Consider the following 19706-nt stretch of genomic DNA (forward strand, 5'->3'; position numbering starts at 1 on the left):
GTTTTACTTCTACAGTAGAGGTAGGGAATCTTTGATCCTCCAGATGTTTGGAAATTCACCTACCATAAGCTCCAGCCAACATGGCCAATGATAAATGGACACAGGTAGTCTAAATCATCTGGAAGGTCAAACATTGTCACCCCTATGCTAATGTGGGGAAACATCTTCAGCTATCTATTTGAAGACACATTATTTATTCAGTTTTGGAAAAATCCACCACCTTTGTATCTGCATGAATCAGAGTCATGATTCATGCTGACACACCAAGTGGAACCTCCTTTTACTTGTGCTATATCCCTGCATCTGCCAAAAGTTGAATGACTGGATTTTACCCAATGTGAAAACACAGCAGAAATTACCCTCCTCTGGGACAGGTAAGGTCAGAGTACTGAATTGTGAAATGACACAATGGGCATTTTGGGTTGGCAGGAGCCTAAAATGAGTAAATACTGATTTCAGCTCCTAAACTGAATGTTACAGTATAGGCCAATGGTTCTCAAACTTTTTGCCCTTGTGAATCCCTTTACATTTACATGTTGCCCCTCTCTGCTTGATGTAGTATATGAATAAAAATATGTTGTTTGTTTAGTGCACCTATTTTTATCTATTCATGTATATTTATATTTTAACATCTCATAAGGAAATAGCTCTCCTCTTCCTCCTTCCTCAGGCAGAGGCCCTAAGCACCCTTCTTGCCTTCCTCTTCCCATCCAGAAAAGGGTCCAAAACAGACGGACCAGAAGTGCTGTCTTCTGGCCAATCTGAGGACATGGGGTTCAGACGATGTACATAGTCAGACAGGGCTGAAGTTGTGTTGCAGCCACCTAAAGCAGACCAAACGCAGTGCAAAAAGGAGCACAGAAAAGTGCTCCTTGCCAGTGGTCTGTTGTGGACTGCGGTGTCTGGTTGACGCAGTCCTGCACTGAATGGAGAGTGATTGGGGCAGGGGCGGCCTCTGGCTGCACCCCCCCAGGTCTGCTCAAGGCCCAGTCTTGGGAAGAGAAGGGGGGATCAGGGCCTCCACATCATGCCCACCTCAAACAACTCTCTCACATACCCCAGGGTCTCATCCCACCATTTGAGAAACACTGGGGTAGGCCACAAACATGCAACTGTAGCAGAGAACATCTAAAACTCCCACTGACATACCAGACTGAACCTCAGGAACTCACCTTATGGTATCTTTATCTATTACACCTAAACTTGTTATTCGTGTGCCCCAAGACACCCTTCTTTGTGGTTGTTAACCACCCTCAAGTTAATCTCGACTCATGGAGACCCTGTGGATAAGATGTCTCTAACACTCCCTATTTTCCACTATTCTAAGTTCTTGCAGATTCATACCCGTGACTTCTTTAGTGCATCCATGTGGTCTTCCTTTCTTTCTCCTTCCCTCCACCTTCCCTACAATTATTGTCTTTTCTAATGATTTGTGCTTTCTCATGATGTGCCCAAAATATGACAGCCTCCATTTAGTCATTTTTGCCTTCAGGGAAATTTCAGGCTTGATCTCTTCTAGGACCCATTTATTTGTTCTTTTTGCTGCCCATGGTATTATTATTATTATTATTATTATTATTATTATTATTATTATTAACCTTTATTTATAAAGCGCTGTAAATTTACACAGCGCTGTACATACAATCTTTTTATTTGGACAGTTCCCTGCCCTCAGGCTTACAATCTAAAAAGACACGACATAAAAGGAGAAGGGAGTGGTGGTGGGGAAGAGGATGAGGGCCAGCAGTTCTTATCTACCTCCGAGGCCTAGATCAGGGGAGATGGACTAGAGGGAGGGCTTGGCCTCTTAATGGATGGTTAATCTTCTTCCAGGGAGGCCTGTTGGAGCTAGCCTGCCTCTCTAGTAGGATAATACATATAAAATACACAGCAATACAGGAAATGCTTCAATAAAACAGGCAACAAAAGAACATAAAATAGCAAGTGACAATTATGCAATGCCTGGGAACGCTTCTCTGAACAGGATGGTCTTCAACTCCGTTTTGAAGCTGGTTAAAGAAGTGATGGCTCTTGCTCATGGGGGAAGAAGGTTCCAGGAGTGAGGGGCAGCGAGTGAAAAGGGGCGAATCCGAGATGGGGCAGGGGAAATCCTGGGCTGGGACAGGAGACCTTGACTACCAGAACGGAGGGCCCTAGTGGGAAGGTGAGGGGAAAGAAGGTCTGATAAGTAAGGAGGGGCCAGCCCATGGAGGGCTTTAAACGTCAACAGCAGAAGCTTGTACTGAATGCGGAAAGGGAGTGGGAGCCAGTGAAGGGATGCCAACACAGGAGAGATGTGGTCAGAGCGGTGGGCGGATGTGATAATGCGTGCAGCTGAATGCTGGATGGAGATTAAAGGACGGAGGTGAGAAAGAGGAAGCCCAGCCAGGAAGACATTACAGTAATCCAGTCGTGAGACCACTAGGGCATGGACCAGGATCTTGGCAGTAGAGTCGGAGAGATATGGTCGGATTTTGGCAATATTGTATAAAAAGAATCTACAAGCCTTGGTTGTGGTCTGGATCTGAGGGATACACGACAGAGAAGAATCAAAGATAAAACCATGACTGCGGCACCACATCTCAAATGAATTTATTCTCTTTTTGTCCATTTTCTTAACTGTCCAGCTCTCACATCTATACATGGTAATGGGGTATCCAATTGCTTGTACAATTCTAACTTTCATGCTTAGTTGTATATCATTGCTCTTTAGAAGCTTTTCTAATTCTTTCATAGCTGCCCTCCCCATTCTCAGTCTTCTTCTGATTTCTTGATTGCAGTCTCTGTTCTGATCTATGTTTGATCCAAGGTATAGGAACTCTTTCACTATTTCTATATCCTCATTGTCTAGGCTGAACTTGCGAAGATCCTCTGTGGTCATTATTTTTTGTCTGCCTTTGCACTTTCTTCTTTGATCTTCCTCAGTTGTTGGTCTAGCTCTTCGATGTTTTCTGCTAATAGTATGGTGTTGTTTGCATATCTTAGATTGCTGACGTTCCTTCCTCCTATTTTCACTTCTCCTGCTTCTGTGTCCAAGTCTGCTTTTCTTACATTATGTTCTGCATACAGTTTGAAAAGACAGAGTGAAAGGATGCAGCCTTGCTTGCCCCCTTTGCCAACTGGGACACCCTTACAGCATTTTAATTAACTTGAAAAACAGGTGGCAACAGCACACTAAGTGCCAGATTTTCACCTTTTTAGTTTTGCCATCTGTTGTAGCCAACTTCAAAGTATGTCCCCCTGCTCGCTCAGTGGCTAACTTCAGTTCAAGGAGGTCTGCTAATACTGTATATACTCATGTATAAGTCGACCTCATGTATAAGTCGACCTCATGTATAAGTCGAGGGCAGTTTTTGAGGCCAAAATCATGGATTTTGATATGACCCGTGCATAAGTAGAGGCCATGTTACAAAAGATCTAAAGGGGGAAACAAAGCACCACTTCCCTCTCTACATCTCCCTCACTGAACCTCTCATAAGGGTCACAGTATCAGCATGGGGAAAAAAGTCTGGGTGCATACACACACACACACACACACACCTCTTTGCATCAGCATTTCCAGGCTCACAGCTTGCAAAACAAAAAGGGGGCACCAGCCTTGTTTTCTCTCTGCCTTTAAGCCCAGCATTTCCAGACTCATGGCTTGCAAAAAAAAAAGGACACCCGTCTTGATTTCTCCCTGCCTTTAAGCCCAACATTTCCAGACCTATGCCTAGCAAAATAAAAAAAAGGAGGACATCAACCAGCCTTGCTTTTAAACCCAGCCTTTCCAGACCTATGCCTAGCAAAATAAAAAAAGAGGACATCAACCACCCTTACTTTTAAACCCAGCATTTCCAGACCTATGCCTAGCAAAATAAAAAAGGAGGACATCAACCACCCTTACTTTTAAACCCAGCATTTCCAGACCTATGCCTAGCAAAATAAAAAAAGGAGGACATCAACCAGCCTTGCTTTTAAACCCAGCCTTTCCAGACCCATGCCTAGCAAAATAAAAAAAGGAGGACATCAACCAGCCTTGCTTTCTCCCTGCTTTTAAGCCTAGCATTTCCAGACCCATGGCTTGCAAAACAGGGTCCAAGCCTGGGCATGCTCCCTCTCTCTGCATCCCTCTCCCTTCCCTCAGTAGCTCCTTTTAGCTCCAGCTGCGAGGGAAGGCTGAAGGAGCGCTCTCTCTCTCTCTCACATTCTCTCTCTCTCTCTCTCTCTCTCTCTCGCGGAGAGCGGAGAGGCTGCCGGCGCCGGGACTCAAACGGGGAGCTGTTTACTTGGATACTGAGGAAGGTGGGCGCTTTTTTTTTATTAACCTAATCAGCAGTAGAAACCTATTGACCCTTCCATAAGTTGATCCTTGATTTTGGAGTCCATTTTGGGGCATTAATTTCTCGACTTATAGTCGAGTATATACGGTAGTCCTTTCTCCCTTTCATTATTAGTATTCAGAGACATGCTGCTTCCAATCTTTGGAGGTAGATTATAACCATAAAGGCTATGACAAGGCTAGTAACCTTGTATGACAAAAATTTGCCCAGTCTGCTTTTAATGATGCCCAAGTTGGCGGCCATCATCAGCAACTTGCACTAGCATCATCATCTTGCACTAGCAAATACCAGTGTTTAACGTATGCTGTGGGAAGAAATATAAATTGAGTCACCCTTATCTGGAATTCCAAAATCCTAAATATTCCAAAATCCAAAATCATCCACATGGGTGGCTGAGGTAGTGATATCTTTGTTTTCTGATGGTTCAATGTACATAGACTTTTGTTTTATGACAAAAATATTTAAAATATTAGCAATAGCAAGTACATTTCTATACTGCTTACCGATGTACTAAGTGGTTTACAAAGTGTAAGCTAATTGCCCCCAACAAGCTGGGTACTCATTTTAGGGACTTCAGAAGGATGCTAGGCTGAGTCAACCCTGAGCCCCTTGCTGGTACTGAACTCACAACCTTATGGTTTGTGAGTCAGTGGCTGCAGTAGAGGCATTTAACCACTGCGCCACCAGCGCTCCATATATTGTATATAAAATATTGTATAAAATTTTTTTAAAAAAAATAATAATAATAAAATTTTTATTTGTACCCCGCCCTTCCGGGTGATCAGGGCGGCTAACAAAATGCACCGAAGCGCAAACAAAATACAAGATTAAAAACATACAATAACAATAACAATCCTTAAAAACACTGAAAACCCCTTAGCCCAACCTCACGGCCACGAGAGAGGAGGGAGGCCCACAGGATGTTTAGTCGGGGAATGCCTGATTAAATAGGAAGGTTTTTAGGCCCTTCCTAAATTGGGCCAGGGTGGTAGATGAGCGGAGGTCCGTGGGCAACATATTCCAAAGGGCTGGGGCAGCTGTGGAAAAGGATCTTCTAGCAGTAGCAGCCAACCTAGCCCCAGGCACCTTCAGGAGTTGCTGCCCAGATGTTCTGAGGGTGCGAGGCGGAATGTACGGGGAGAGGCGGTCCTTCAGGAATCCTGGGCCCAAGCCATTTAGGGCTTTATAGGTGATAACCAACGCCTTATATTGCGCTCGGAAGCGAATGGGCAGCCAATGGAGGTCTTTAAGCACGGGTGTTATATGGCTGGTCCTGGGAGCACCAGTGACCAGCCGCGCTGCCATGTTCTGCACCAGTTGCAGCTTCCGAGTTTGGTATAAAGGTTGCCCCATGTAGAGTACATTACAGAAATCCAGTCTCGAAGTTACCAGAGCATGTACAACAGTTTCAAGGTCCCTCTGAGCCAGGTATGGGCGCAGCTGGCGAATCAGCCGAAGCTGATAACAGGTACTCTTGACCGTCGCATTCACCTGAGCAGTCAGGCGAAGGGAAGAGTCAAGAAGCACCCCCAGACTGCGCACGGAGTCCTTCACGGGGAGCGTGACCCCATTCAGAACAGGTGGAACCACCGTCATTCCTGGTCCAGGGGAACCTATCACTAGTACCTCCGTTTTTTCTGGATTAAGCTTGAGTCGGTTTTCCCTCATCCAGCCCATTACTGACTCCAGACAGGCCACGAGAGGAGAGACGCCATCCCCAGTCACTGCATCAGTCGGAGACATAGAGAAAATGATTTGGGTGTCATCAGCGTACTGATAACCCCGCGCCCCATATCTCCGGATGATCTCTCCCAGCGGTTTCATGTAAATGTTAAATAGCATGGGGGACAAAATGGCTCCTTGAGGGACCCCAGTTTTAAGGGCCCGCTCACTGGAGCACACGTCCCCCAGCTGCACCATCTGGGACCTCCCAGAGAGGTAGGAGCGGAACCACTGGAGCGCAGTGCCCCCGATTCCCACCTCAGCCAGGCGCCCCAGAAGGATACCATGGTCTATGGTATCGAAAGCCGCTGAGATGTCCAAGAGCACCAACAGGGACACGCTTCCCCTGTCAATGCCCAGACGGAGATCATCGACCAAGGCGACCATGGCCGTCTCAACCCCGTGACCCGCCCGGAAGCCAGTTTGAAATGGGTCCAGATAATCCGTTTCATCCAAGACCGCCTGAAGCTGGATCGCAACCGCCCTCTCAATCACCTTCCCCAAGAATGGTAGCAGCGACACCGGCCGATAATTATTATGAACCAGGGGGTCAAGGGAGGGCTTTTTTAGGATCGGTCTTACTATGGCCAATTTAAGATCCGATGGAAATCGTCCATCCCTGAAAGATGTATTAATTATCCGGCGTAACAAAAGTGTCACCGCCGGTCCCCCCTGGGCCGCTAACCATGAGGGACAGGGATCAAGAGAGCAGGTTGTTTTACGAACACTTCCGAGGATCTTGTCCACATCTTCGGTACTCACCGACTCAAACTGATCCAGTATAATATAATCCACGGAGGTATATAAAATTACCTTCAAGCTATGTGTATAAGGTGTATACTAAACATAAATGAATTTCACATTTAGACTTGAGTCCCATCTCCAAGATATCTCATTATGTATATGCAAATATATACATAATGAGATATATCTGGGAGCTAGCATGGTGTAGTGGTTCGAGTGTTGGACTGTGACTCTGGAAACCAGGGTTCAAATCCTGGCCTGGCCATGTAAATCTACTTGATGACCTTGGGCAAGTCACTCTCTCTCAGCCTCAGAGGACAGCAATAGCTAACCCCTTCTGAAGAAACCTGCCAAGAAAACCCCATAATAAATTTGCCTTAGGGTTGTAATAACTTGAAAGCACACATCAACAACAACATACATAAATATTGCAAAATCTGAAAAAATCCTTATTCCTGTTATTTTATTGTACATGCAAACACCAAAAAAAACCAATTTTATTATATTGCACTGCGTAAGGGACTGGGAGACAAAGAGAGACATTTACACACACGTATGTCAGCCTTGCAAAACAACAGGAGCTTTCCCCAGGGCTGGGGAGTAGGAGCAAAGGAGTAAAGAGCTGTGCAGACTGCCCCTAAGGAGCGGCTTGCAGTCGCCTTCAGCTGCGCCGGATCGGGGCTGAGGCAACCACACATTCCAGCTCCGATCTCATCTTTCCAGTGGTTCCTTTTTGCGCCCTAGAAAGGGAACAATAGCCATGACAACATGGCTTTAAGGCCCTCCTTTGGCGCTGCATCGTGTGGACGCAGCGCCAGAGAAGCGCCTTGACGCTGTGCACTGTGTGGAGCAGCGCATAGCGTCACGGTGACCTGGGGCAGAGTCGGGGAATGCATCATGTGGACACCATGCACCAACTCTGCCCCCAGGCCAGCCTTAATGGCCAGTCTGCACAGGGCCTAAGAGGTTTTTACAGACATAGGAATAGGAGTAAAAATATCTGACTCCAGAGTAGGACAAGGAGTAATCCCAAAATTACCATTACTCCCCAGCTCCAAAATGCACTGCAGAAATAACCCAGTTTGAGACCACTTTAACTGCCCTGGCTCAGTGCTAGGGAATTCAAGTAACTGTAGTTCTGTGAGACATTTAGCCTTCTGTGTCAGAGAGCTCTGGTGTCAGAATGAACTACAGTTCCCAGGATTCCCTAGCACTGAGCCAGGGCAGTTTAAGTGGTCTATCTGTGTTTTGGACCTATATGACTGATAATCTAATAATTAGCCCGAAGTAATCCAAACCCATTGAGCCAGTCCATTGAATTGAATCAATCATTGAATCAATCAATATTTGATTAAATGGGTTTGGATTACTTGGGGCTAATTATTAGATTTTCAGTCATATAGGTCAAAAAGTTTGGTGTGGCACCAGAGCTCTTTGACAGGGAAGAGTAAATGTCTCACAAAACTAGTTCCCAGGATTCCCTAGCACTGAGCCAGGAGAATTAAAGCGGTCTTACACTGGAATTACTTCTGCGTGTGTTTTGGCCCAAAGTGCTGATTTCACCTGAGTCTACATGAGCACTGCAGGAATAATCCAGTTTGAGGATGTTTTAACAGCCCTGGGCTCAATGCTAAGGAATTCTGGGAACTGTAATGTTTGTGAGACATTTAGCTTTCTCCATCAGAGAGCTCTGATGCCACTATCAACTACAGGACTAGGGAATCCTGGGAATTGTAGTTTATAGTGGCATCAGAGCTCTCTGACGGAGAAAGCTAAATGTCTCACAAACACTACAGTTCCCAGAATTCCTTAGCATTGAGCCAGGGCAGTTAAAACATCCTCAAACTGCATTATTCCTGCAGTGCTGATGTAGAGTCAGGTGCAAAAACACACTGCAGGAATAATCCAGTTTGGGGCCGCTCTAAACTGCTATGGAATCCTGGGAACTGTAGTGTTTGCGAGGCATGTCGCTTAAGCTCTGGCGCCACAATAAAGCTACAACCCCCAGGATTCCCTAGCCCTGAGCCAGAGGGCAGTTAAAGCGGCCTCGAAGTGGGTTTTATTTCTGCACTTGTGTGTTTCGCTGGACCAAACAGTGCCCTGACTCCCGCAGCCAGCTGTGTCCAAAGGGAGTCCTCCGGCCCTTGGCAGCCTCCCCGCAGCCCCAGAGCCCCAGCCCCCTCACCTGAGCCTGACTCCGCCTGGGCTGCCCTTGGAGAGCTGGGCCAGGTCCCTCCAGCCTTTCCCCGGCGGCGCCCGGTCCAAGGAGTCGCTCAGCTCCCTGAGCAGAGGCTCCGCCAGGCGGTGGATGGGCAAAGAAGGCACCGGCCCCGCCATTTTGGGCTTGGCTGCCTGGCTGGGGATGATAGGCCCTCTCCTCCAGGCCCAGGCGCCTTTCCTGCCTCTGCCCCCTGATTTAGGAGGCTTAATGGAGGGGAAACATGGAGGCTGAAACCTAAAGGGAGGAACTCCCACAGCTGCTCAGGGCAGGGCAGGGCAGGGCGGGCCCAGGAAGGAGAAGAGAAGCCGGGGAAAGCCCCAAACACACTGCGGGAATAACTCAGTTTGAGACCGCTTTAACTGCCCTCTGGTTCAAGGCTAGGGAATCCTAGTGGGCGCTGTAGTTTATTATGGCCCCAGACCTCTCTCTCTCTCTCTGCCAGAGAAGGCTACATGTCTCACAAACACTACATCTCCCAGGATTCCATAGCACTGAGCCAAGGCAGTTAAAGCGGTCTCAAGCTGGATTGTTTCTGCTGTGTGTTTTGGACCGTTGAGACCATTTTATTCCAGTTTGAGGCCGCTTTAACTGTGCCCTGGCTCAATGCAGGAGAATTCTGGGGATTGTAGTTTGTTGTGGCGCCAGAGTTCTCCCTGACAGGAAAGGTCCAGTGTCCCACAAAACTACATTTCCCAGGATTACCTAGCCTTGCAGTTAAAGCAGTCTCAAACTGAAATAATAATAATAATAATAATAATAATAATAATAATAATAATAATTTATATTCCGCTTAATCACAGGGAACCCAAGCGGATTACGGCAGTAAAATACAGTACAATTAAAAGAGATAGATTTAAAAATTCCAAAATCCCCCACCATCCACCCTCACATAAAAACATAATCAAGTCTTAAAAAGAAATTAAATCAAAAAAGAAAATTAAAAACATTAATCTACAAATACACTAAAATGAGATGAAAATGTTCAGGTGGAGTCTGGGTAAAGTAAAAGATAAAAGATGGAGGATGAAGGGAGAGGGGGGGAGGCAGGCCAGCAAGGCTGTTCTAGGCTGGAAAGGCCTGCCAGAAGAGAGCCGTCTTAAAAGCCTTCATGAAGGTTTCCAAGGTGGTAATCTGACGGATCTCGTCCGGCAGGCCTTTCCAGACTAGGGCAGTTAAACTGGTCTCAAACTGGATTATTTCTGCCCTCTAGTGTGTTTTGGACCTAAGGTGAAAATCAATTAATTGGAGCTGTGATGCTGGAGACAAACAAATGGGTCCTTGAACACATCGAGCCTGAACTCTCCCTGGATTGTTTCCGCAGGGTGTGTTGGACCTTTGAGACCATTTTAATCCAGTTTGAGATTGCTTTACCTGCTCAGGTTCAGTGCTAGGGAATCATGGGAATTGTATAGTTTGTGGCACCAGAGCTCTCCCTTACACAGAAGGATAAATGTTCCACAAAACTACATTTCCCAGGATTCCCTAGCACTAAACCAGGGCAGTTAAAGTGGTCCCAAAGTGGATTATTTCTGCAGTGTGTGGTGGACCTTCGTTCTGCCCAAAATGGAGGACATTTTGGAATTTCTCCTGGACAGGGCATTTTCTGGAAAAAGAGGACATGTCTGGTCACTCTGGACTTTTGACGACCCTAAGAATTCATAGGGTTTTCTTGGCAGGTTTTTTCAGAAGGGGTTTGGCACGGCCATCCTCTGAGGCTGAGAGAGTGTGACTTGCCCAAGGTCACCCAGTGGGTTTCCATGGCTGTGTGGGGATTTGAACCCCGTTCTCCAGAGTCGTCCATCACGCAAACCACTACGCCACTGAAAACTGGAAAGGGCTTCTTTACTTTTTTAATGGTTTTGTAGAAGGGGATAAGGGACTTAGGACAATTACTAAGGAAAGGTGCTAGGGAATTCTAGGAACTGAAGTTTTGTGAGACATTTAGCCACCTCTTTCAGAGAGCTCTGGTGCCATAATAAACCACTGTTCCAAGGATTCCCTAGCACTGAGCCAGTACAATTAAATCAGTCTCAAACTGAATTGTTTCTGCAGTGTGTTTTGGACCTAAGAGGAAAATCAATTCATTGGTGCTGTGATGCTGGAGAAGAGTGCTGAGGATACCATGGGCAGCCAAAAAAGACAAAATGGGTCCTTGAACAGATTGAGTCTGAACTCTCCCTGGAAGCCAAGATGATGAAGTTGAGGCTGTCCTACTTTGGCCACATTGTGAGAAGACATGACTCCCTAGAAAAGACAAAAATGCTAGGAAAGGTAGAAGGCAGTAGAAAGAGGAAGATCGCACAGGGGGCCACGGGCTTGGATTTGCAGGACCTAAGCAGAGCCAGTGTGGCATAGTGGTTTGAGCATTGAACTACGATTCTAGACCATGGTTCGGTTCCCAGCTTAGCCATGAAACCCATTCTGTGACTTTGGGCAAGTCACATGTTCTCAGCCTCAGGGGAAGGCAATGGCAAACTTGCTCTGAACGAAAGTTGCTAAGAAAACCCCATGATAGTTTCACCTTGAGGTCACCATAAGTTGACCCCAGTTTGAAGGCACACAACCTGGAAGCACACAATACAGACACACAGAGCAGTGAAGGATAGTGGCTTTCGGAGATGTCTCATCTACAGGGTCACCATGTGTCCTGGTCCACTGAAGGGCAGTTAACAACAACAAAAGGGGCATTGGTCTCGTGAAATTCCCTCTTCTACCCAACCGTACAGGGGCCCTACACAATTTTGCAGGGTGGAATCTGTTTTGTGCAAAAGCAGGCAACTGAGGCTGCTGCCAGATATAAAGCAGTTTGATGCCATTTTAACTCTCATGGCTCAATGCTATGGAATGCTGGGATTTGTAATTTGTTGTGCCACCAGAGCGCTCTGACAGGAAAGGTTAAATATCTCACAAAACAACAATTCTCAGAATTCCATAGCAGTTAAAGTTATGTCAAACTAATTTATTTCTGCTGTGTGGATACACTCTGAGTCCTCCCTTGGGTGTTGGTCTACCAGCTGTAGGTAGATAGCTAATGGTGAGGGATTGTGGGATTTGCAATCCAAAAACAGAACAAACCCAGTTGCCCAACACTGATTTAGTTTAGTCAGCCAGCCATAATCTATTCCACTCACACTCCCAGGAAACAGCTGGCACCTGACACACTCCATACTCCTTGGGCTGCTTTTGTCTTGCATGCAAATACACCTTTACATTTGCAGTAATCCCTTGTGGGTGTATTGGCTTTTGCAGCTTCATCCCTACAAAAGAAAAGGGGAGGAAATAGTAGCACAACTGCCACAAACTAGGGAGTTTATCAGACGTGAGTTTCTGGCAATTTTTCCTGCCTATTGCGCAATGTTAGCATCACCAACGTTGCGCAATAACGTGAAAGCGTGATGTTCTTCCAGACGCCATTCATTTCTATGGGAGCCCATTGCACAACGCTCCCTTAGTTTTAGCGTCATTCCTCCCCTTTTTGAGCACTACGGGGGGGGGGGGGGGAAGGGAAGTCAGGCCTTTGTCTCCTGTTATCTTTGTGAATGTATTGCAAAATGGTTTGGTGTGGTAGGCAGCAGCGCAATGCAACGCAAAAGTTACTGATTGCAAAGTTCCCATGATGCAGGGCTGCTTTTTCACCCCATTCCCTTCCGGTGGCCTTCCTTTTTCATGACAACCCCGGGGGAGGTGGGGAGGGGGGTTGCTCTGCCCTGCGTGAACACCTAGGAGGCTAGAAATTTAAGGGGCCCCTAAGGGTCATCCATTCCAGCCCCATTCCTCTGCACTCCTTTTGTGTGTGTGTGTGTGTGTGTGTGTATATATAAATGTGTGTTCTGCGTGAATATGTGCAGAGATATATATGTGTTTGTGTGTGTGTTTGGCCTTGATGTGTGAAATAGGATATGAGAAATCAAGGGGACCCTAAAGGGGCATCCAGTCCACCCCCTTCTTCTGTCCCGGAGGAATAAATGTGAATATAAAGACGCGTGTGTGTTATCAGCTGTTGTGGATACTGTGAATATGCCGAGATATTTATTGGTATGTGTCTCTGGCATATATGTGTATATCAGTCTTGTCTGCGTGTATTTATAAAGGGGTGTGTGTGTGTGAATATATATATATATATATATATATGGATGTGTGTATATATATGTGTGTGTGTGTGTGTTCTATATGTATATGTATATGTATATGTGAGGAGAGTGGGGTCTGTACCTATAGGTACATCTAATCTAATCTATGCAAGGGACCCCAAAGGGTCATCCAGTCCAGTCCCTTCTTCTGTCCTGAGGGAATACATAGGATCACAGAGATGGGAGAGACCCCAAAGGGTCATCCAGTCCAGCCCCTTCTTCTTCTCTGAAGGAATAAATAGGACCCTAGAAATGGAAGAGACCCCAAAGGGCCATCCAGTCCAGCCCCTTCTAACCCTAACCCTTTCCCCCTCCTTTTTGTTAAAGAGCCAGGCACAAAATGCCCCAAAGCGTGCTCATTTTGTCAAACACACCTCTTATGATCTGCCCTTGGCCCCATTTTCAACCCCAAAATGCAAGTTAATGCATCCTGTATCCCCCATGCCTTGCCACCGCAGAATGCCTCTTGCACATGTAATAATAATAATAATAATAAATTCGTCACCTCGTAAATGCCAGAAAAGGATGCGATTGTCATGCATTCTTTTATGACTTTAAAAGCACTTCAGAGCTATCCCTGCATTCCTTGCAAAAGCATGTATCGTTTTGCCAATTGCCTACTTGACAACAGCAACAAACGTAACATTCGAATGTTACATTCGCATTTTAGCATGGATTCTCCAAGGAAAAAAGTGCCCTTTCATTATTCCCTTTCCCTTTCATTAGCTGACTTCCAGCAAAGGGATACTGTTGCAAAGGGCATATATATATATATATATATATATATATATATATATTCCTCAGGAAAAAACACAACAAAACATGCGCTCATTTTGCCAAAAATAGTTAATTTAAAAAGAGAGGAAAGTGCCTGATGGGAGCTCTGTTCATGCCCTGCCTTTGACCTGAACTGCCCCCTTTCCTCCTGCTTACACTTTGCCATTGCCTTCCACTGAGGCTGAGACAGAGTGACCTGTCAGTTCCAAGTGACCCATGGAATCAGTTGGGAATAAAATGGAAATGCAGCGCAGGCATTCTGACTGTAGCACCCGCATATAACACAAACAACAACAACAACAACAACAACAATAATAATGGTGCTTAAGTTCCAGGAGCAAGAAGAAAGCAAGCACCCCAAAAATCATGTGCATAAATTATCAAAAGATGCTGCTCCTGCTGCATCCATTTCCCTACATCCCCAGCTTCTCTCCACAGCCCTGTTTCCCTGGGCAATCCTCCTCCTCCTCTTCCTTCCTTCCGACCCTCACCTCCCTCTGAGCTGCCCTGGGTCCTTCATCCTACTCCTCCTGCTCCATTATAGGATCCCCTCCGTGGCTCCCTTCTTCCCACGGCTCCTTCCTCCTCCTCCTCCTCCTCCTCCTCCTCCTCCTCCTCCATTACTTTCTCCACTCTCCCCCCCCCCACCAAAAGCCACCCTGATTTCCCCTTTTGCCTTCTGCCACCCTTTGCATCCAGATTCCCCTTTTTCCTTCGGCTCTTTCCTTCTCCCCTCCCCTCCGCTAAATAGGACCCTAAAGATGGGGGGACCCCCTCACTCCCCCGGAAGCACAAAGGTCATGATGCCACCAAAGCCTCCAAAGGGCATGTGCAAGGATTTTGATGCGAAATGCTCGACAGAAACGGAAGGTGCTGGTGTAGTAGACAGTTCCGCTATGCATGGTTTCACATCACGCAAATCGCAACTTTCGCGCAATTGTAGCACTAACATAACGTTACAGGGGAATGACGGAAAAGCAAGCAATGTGGTAAGACATTGCGCGAAACAGTCATTTCGCAATGTTCTTTACACTTCCTTAGCGCAATTGCAGGGTCCAAAACTTGAGTCTGATAAGCTCCTAGGTCAGGTTGCTTTGATTTATATTTCTTTGTTTAAATTTATACCCTACCTTTCTCTGAACCTTGGATTCAAGGCAGCATCCTAACATTTTGAAAACCTTTTTTTAAAAAAAGTGTCTGCTACCTCTTGCTTTGATTTTAAGTTTATTTGATGCAGAAAAGGGAGGGAGGAAGAGGTCAGATTAAGGAGGAGGGGGGAAACGATGGCATAAGGAAGCTTCTCTCTCCCCAGGAAGATCTGGAGCAAAGATGCATCTTAACCTACTAAGTGGGGTGGAGTAGTCATACACCTTGACCTACTAAGCTTAGTGACACATACTTCCTAAGAGAATCACAGTCCTGTCCTTTACAACCAAACAAGGTTGTTGGCCAGTTTCATCTAGTCACTAACAGCCTAAACAGACTGGTGATAAAGGCCGACATTGGAGCAGTGGGGGCGTGGCGACCGCATGATGTACACCCCTACTCCTTACCCGTGCTGGCATGACACTCCATGCCGCACCATACAGTGGGAGGCGTCACGGCATTCCTCTGGTGCTGCGTCCAAATGATGCAGTGCCAAAAGGAGTGCCAAAAAGCTGTGGTGCCAGTGGCTATGGTGCCCTTTTCACAGCACAAAAAGGAGCCGCTTTTTGCAGCTCCTTCTTGTGCCACAGAAAGTCCAGATGGGGGCCACAACATGTAGTTGCCATAGCCCCAATCTAGTGCTGAAAGAGGCGGCCTGTTCAGTCCCTAAGTGCCTCACACATAGCCAATTGGCTACATGGGGTCTTTCTCTTTTGTGCAGCTGTTGTTCACAGCTCCCACTATTGGACTTCATCACACGGGAAAAATCAGGAGTTTAACCAGGATTAACCTATGAAAATTGTGCAATCGTGATTAAAGATTTTCACACACATCGCGCTTAAAGAGCTGTTATCCCAGGAATAATGAGGAAATAAACTGGCAATAAACAGCAACAAATCATTTACAGGATTGTTGTTGTTTATTCCCGGGATAATGGCACTTTAATAGCGACGTCGTGTGAAAATCTTAATCACAGTTTCACAGATTAATCACTGGTTAAATCCCTGATTTTCTCCATGTAATAAAGTCCATTGAAATCACAGACCAGCACATCACTAGATGCTAAGCAAGGGGTGGGCATTTTAATTATTTTTTAAAGGGGTTGCCTTTTCCAGAGGAAAATGGAGATACAGGTATTCTCCATATATGTTCCTGGGCATTACTATTTTAACAGATAATTTGGGCTCAGAGGCAGGAGTAACATAGAAAGAATAGAATTAGGTTCCTGTACCACAAAGAAAGAAGAAAGGTTTTTTTTAAAGAAGAAATGTTTTTTTTAAAAAAAGAGCACTTCAAGATGTTTTAGTAAGATTTGTATTCAAAACTAACAGTATACACATGTGAAATGAAACCACCAGTATGCCTTGTATAAGTAAACAAAACATTTTGAACCTTTCTAGAGACAGGGTGACCAGATGTGATAACCTCAAAGGAGGACAAGGCACTGTTAAATGTAGGACATTCAAGAAGGACATTACAAATTAAAAGCTAAAAACACTGATATAAATATAAATTCATTTCATGTGATTTATTTATAGCTATATGATAGCTGCATGTTGTATTTTATTTTTTACTCAACTGTATTTTGCTGATGAAGCAGATGCATTTTTAGAAGGGGAGCAGTAAATGTGCTGTTATTCAATGGCTTCTTAGTTGTGCTCCAGATGGAGGACATTTTGGAATTCCTCCTGGACAGAAGATTGGAATGTAGGATATGTCCTGCAAAAGGAGGGCATCTGGTCATTGTCAAGAGAGCACTTGAAGGCTTCTTCCATAATGCATTCAAGGTACATTTTGTTTCACCAACCTACATGTTTCTTAGGATTTCCATTTTGGTGGCTTCACTTAGAGATCTATGATTTTTTTTTTAACATGATGGAGGGAACTGGTGAAGCAGGCTTATCAGCAATCCCATTTTGTGTTTTGCTGTTCAATAAGGAATTCTAAGGGCAGCTGCTTCTTGCCTTGTCTGCTGTAAGCAGGCACAGACATCTATAGTAGGACCAGCTGCAAGAGACTCCAACTCTTTCCTAGCACAAGCTCTATTGAATTATTTACTGAAGATACAATGGAGTTTATCACATGAAGGAGATCAGGAGTTTATCCCATTAATATCCCAGCAAAATCACGTAATTATGCGAAATGAGTTCGCACAACATTGCACAAAACCCACCATTAAATTGGTCACAAAGAAGCATTAACACACATCTTTTTACTTTCAGGATTTCAGCGACAGTGCATCTCCGATATTATTTTATTTGTGCAATTGTATGAGATAATTATTTGCGCAATTACTCACCATTTTCACTTTATTTGCAGGATGCTTTAAATGCACTTTAATCTCTCATTAATGCCAAAATTAACCCTAGTGTGATAAATTCCAATGTTGCATCTCAGCCGCAAAAATGCATGTTTCTCCAGACTTCCTTCATCATCCTCCCAATGACAATGTTGTTTAAAGAAACAAACAAAAAATTTCCAGCCAGCCAGAGGACAAGAGAAAAGGGGGTTGGGTGGGAGGGCATAAAAAGACTTTGTAAAGGGGGGGTTCTTATCCAGAATTCCAAAATCTGAAATATTCCAAAATCCAAAATTGTCCACACAGGTGGCTAAGATACTGACATCTGTGCTTTCGGATGATTCAGTGTACACAAACTTTGTTTCATGAACAAAATTGTTAAACTTATTGTATATAAAATTACCTTCAGGCTATGTGTATAAAGTATATATGAAACTTAAATGAATATAATTTAGACTTGAGACCCATCTCCAAGACATCTCATTATTTATATGCAAATGTTCCAAAATCCAGAAAACTCTGAAATCCCAATCACTTTTGGTCCCAATCATTTTGAATAAGGGAGACTCAATCTGTATTTATATAGTGCAATCAATTTACATATTGCTTTACAAAGTAAAACATATGAAGATCCTTTACAGTCTTTTGATATTTCACTAAAATAGGGTTGCCACATTCCAGTCTCTCATATCCGTAAGACGCCAACTCTCTTGATTGCAAGATTGGCAGGTTGGCAGTTCGAGGCCCGGGTGCTGCATAACAGGGTGAGCTCCCATCACTAGTCCCAGCTTGCAAATGAAAGGTACCACTCTGGTGGGAAGGTAAACAGAGTTCTGTGCAATCATACTGGCCACATGATCGCAGAGTAGTCTGATAACGCTGGCTCTTCAGCTTAGTAATGGATATGAGCATTACCCCCTATGGTTGGACATGACTTGACAACCTTGTCAACGGGGAATACCTTTACCTTTTTAATTTTTACATTATGCAAATTATTATAATTATGCATATTATTAATTTGTATTCTGATTATGCAAATTCAGCACATTAATCATTGCATTTTTTTCTACCATTATGTTTTAACCTCAATACCAGTAACAAGCTAAGAGCTCTTTTTTATTTCTTTCCCTCCCTAGGAGGAGGTTTCCAAGCAGCTCAAGAGAGTAAATGGACTTCCTTTACTCTCTCAAGGCTGTTTGGAAGTGAACTTCCACCATGCTGTCTAGGCCAAGTTTCTAAAAGTAGATTTATTTATTTTTTAGTATAATTAAACAAAATAGTAAGTTAAAATAGATTTAAAAGCTTAAATATTTTAAAATTGCACATTAATATTTGAGATATGAAGCAGCTGTAAAGGTACAAGACCTCAGCCAGGGGATGGTAAGGTTAGTAACTCTAGTGCTTACCCATCCATGCTACGTGCAAGGACTTGATTTTATGCCTTGTGATAACATCTCTGGCAAGCATTTAGATTTTGATTTGTCCACACATTCTATAATTAAAGCAATTATGTCATATTTGGTTTCCTTCTTTTTGTAATGTCATGCTGGGAATTCTTGTGCTATGCTTCCTCAGAGAAAGAAAGGAAGGAAGTTTGAGAAAAAGCATATAGGTGATGCTTTCATAGTAATAAAATAATTGATTTAGATGTGGTGCTGGCTGCATAGTATGCTACCAAAAATACCTGGTGTTATATCATATTCCAAATGTTTCATACCTGTTCAGTAGCACTTAAAGAACGTGGAGAAAGAATTGCTGGCATCAAGAAGATGAGGTAACTGTGTGGGGTAAATACACACATATATTTGTTTAGCAATATATATTTTCTAAATTGGCACAGGTGGACAGCTTCTTGTGCTATCAATTAAAAGATATAAAGCAGTTATTTCCTTTTTCTCTCCTTAGCAGATTTCCTCTGGTAAGAAAAGAAGATGGAAAAAGCAGTAAGAAGATATATCAGAGGCCCCTGGCCTCTTGCTGTCCTTCCATCTGACACCTGTGTGGTATAACCAGGCCATTAACCCTGGACTGGGATCCAGCAGACCAGATATGGATCTGATGGGTCTGGTCCGATGCTGGCTCAAAGGGCCTTAGCTCAGTCTGAAAAGACTGGATGTTTGGCATGGAAACTCCACAGTGACAGCTGGCAGATCAAATGGACCCGTCCACCCCAACCTGTTGTCAGCAACTCATTTGAGCCCTGTAGCCAATGTTGGCTGTATGGCCTGGAGACTGACCGGTGCAAGATCTGGGCAGGATAGCATGGGCTTGGCCTGTGCTATCCTGCATGTCTAGTTAGGGCCTGAGTTACAGACTGAAGATCAGAATGTCTGATCCCACCCCTT

General features: G+C 44.7%; 1 protein-coding gene across 4 annotated transcripts in view; it reads right to left on the reverse strand.

The window, feature by feature from the left end:
• MALT1 (MALT1 paracaspase) overlaps nucleotides 1-9341 on the reverse strand; it is a 55019-nt gene extending 45678 nt beyond the window's left edge. For all 4 annotated transcript variants that reach the window (XM_089497051.1, XM_089497049.1, XM_089497042.1 and 1 more), the window contains exon 1: nucleotides 8974-9341. In XM_089497051.1, the coding sequence (XP_089353177.1) occupies nucleotides 8974-9125 (152 nt within the window). In that variant the 5' untranslated portion in view covers nucleotides 9126-9341. The remainder of the gene's footprint in view (nucleotides 1-8973) is intronic.
• Between the last annotated feature and the right edge of the window lie 10365 nt (nucleotides 9342-19706).

Source organism: Sceloporus occidentalis, unplaced genomic scaffold, assembly GCF_023333645.1.
Source record: "Sceloporus occidentalis isolate IW3139 unplaced genomic scaffold, rSceOcc1.0.p SCAF_1, whole genome shotgun sequence".
Lineage (NCBI taxonomy): Eukaryota > Metazoa > Chordata > Lepidosauria > Squamata > Phrynosomatidae > Sceloporus > Sceloporus occidentalis.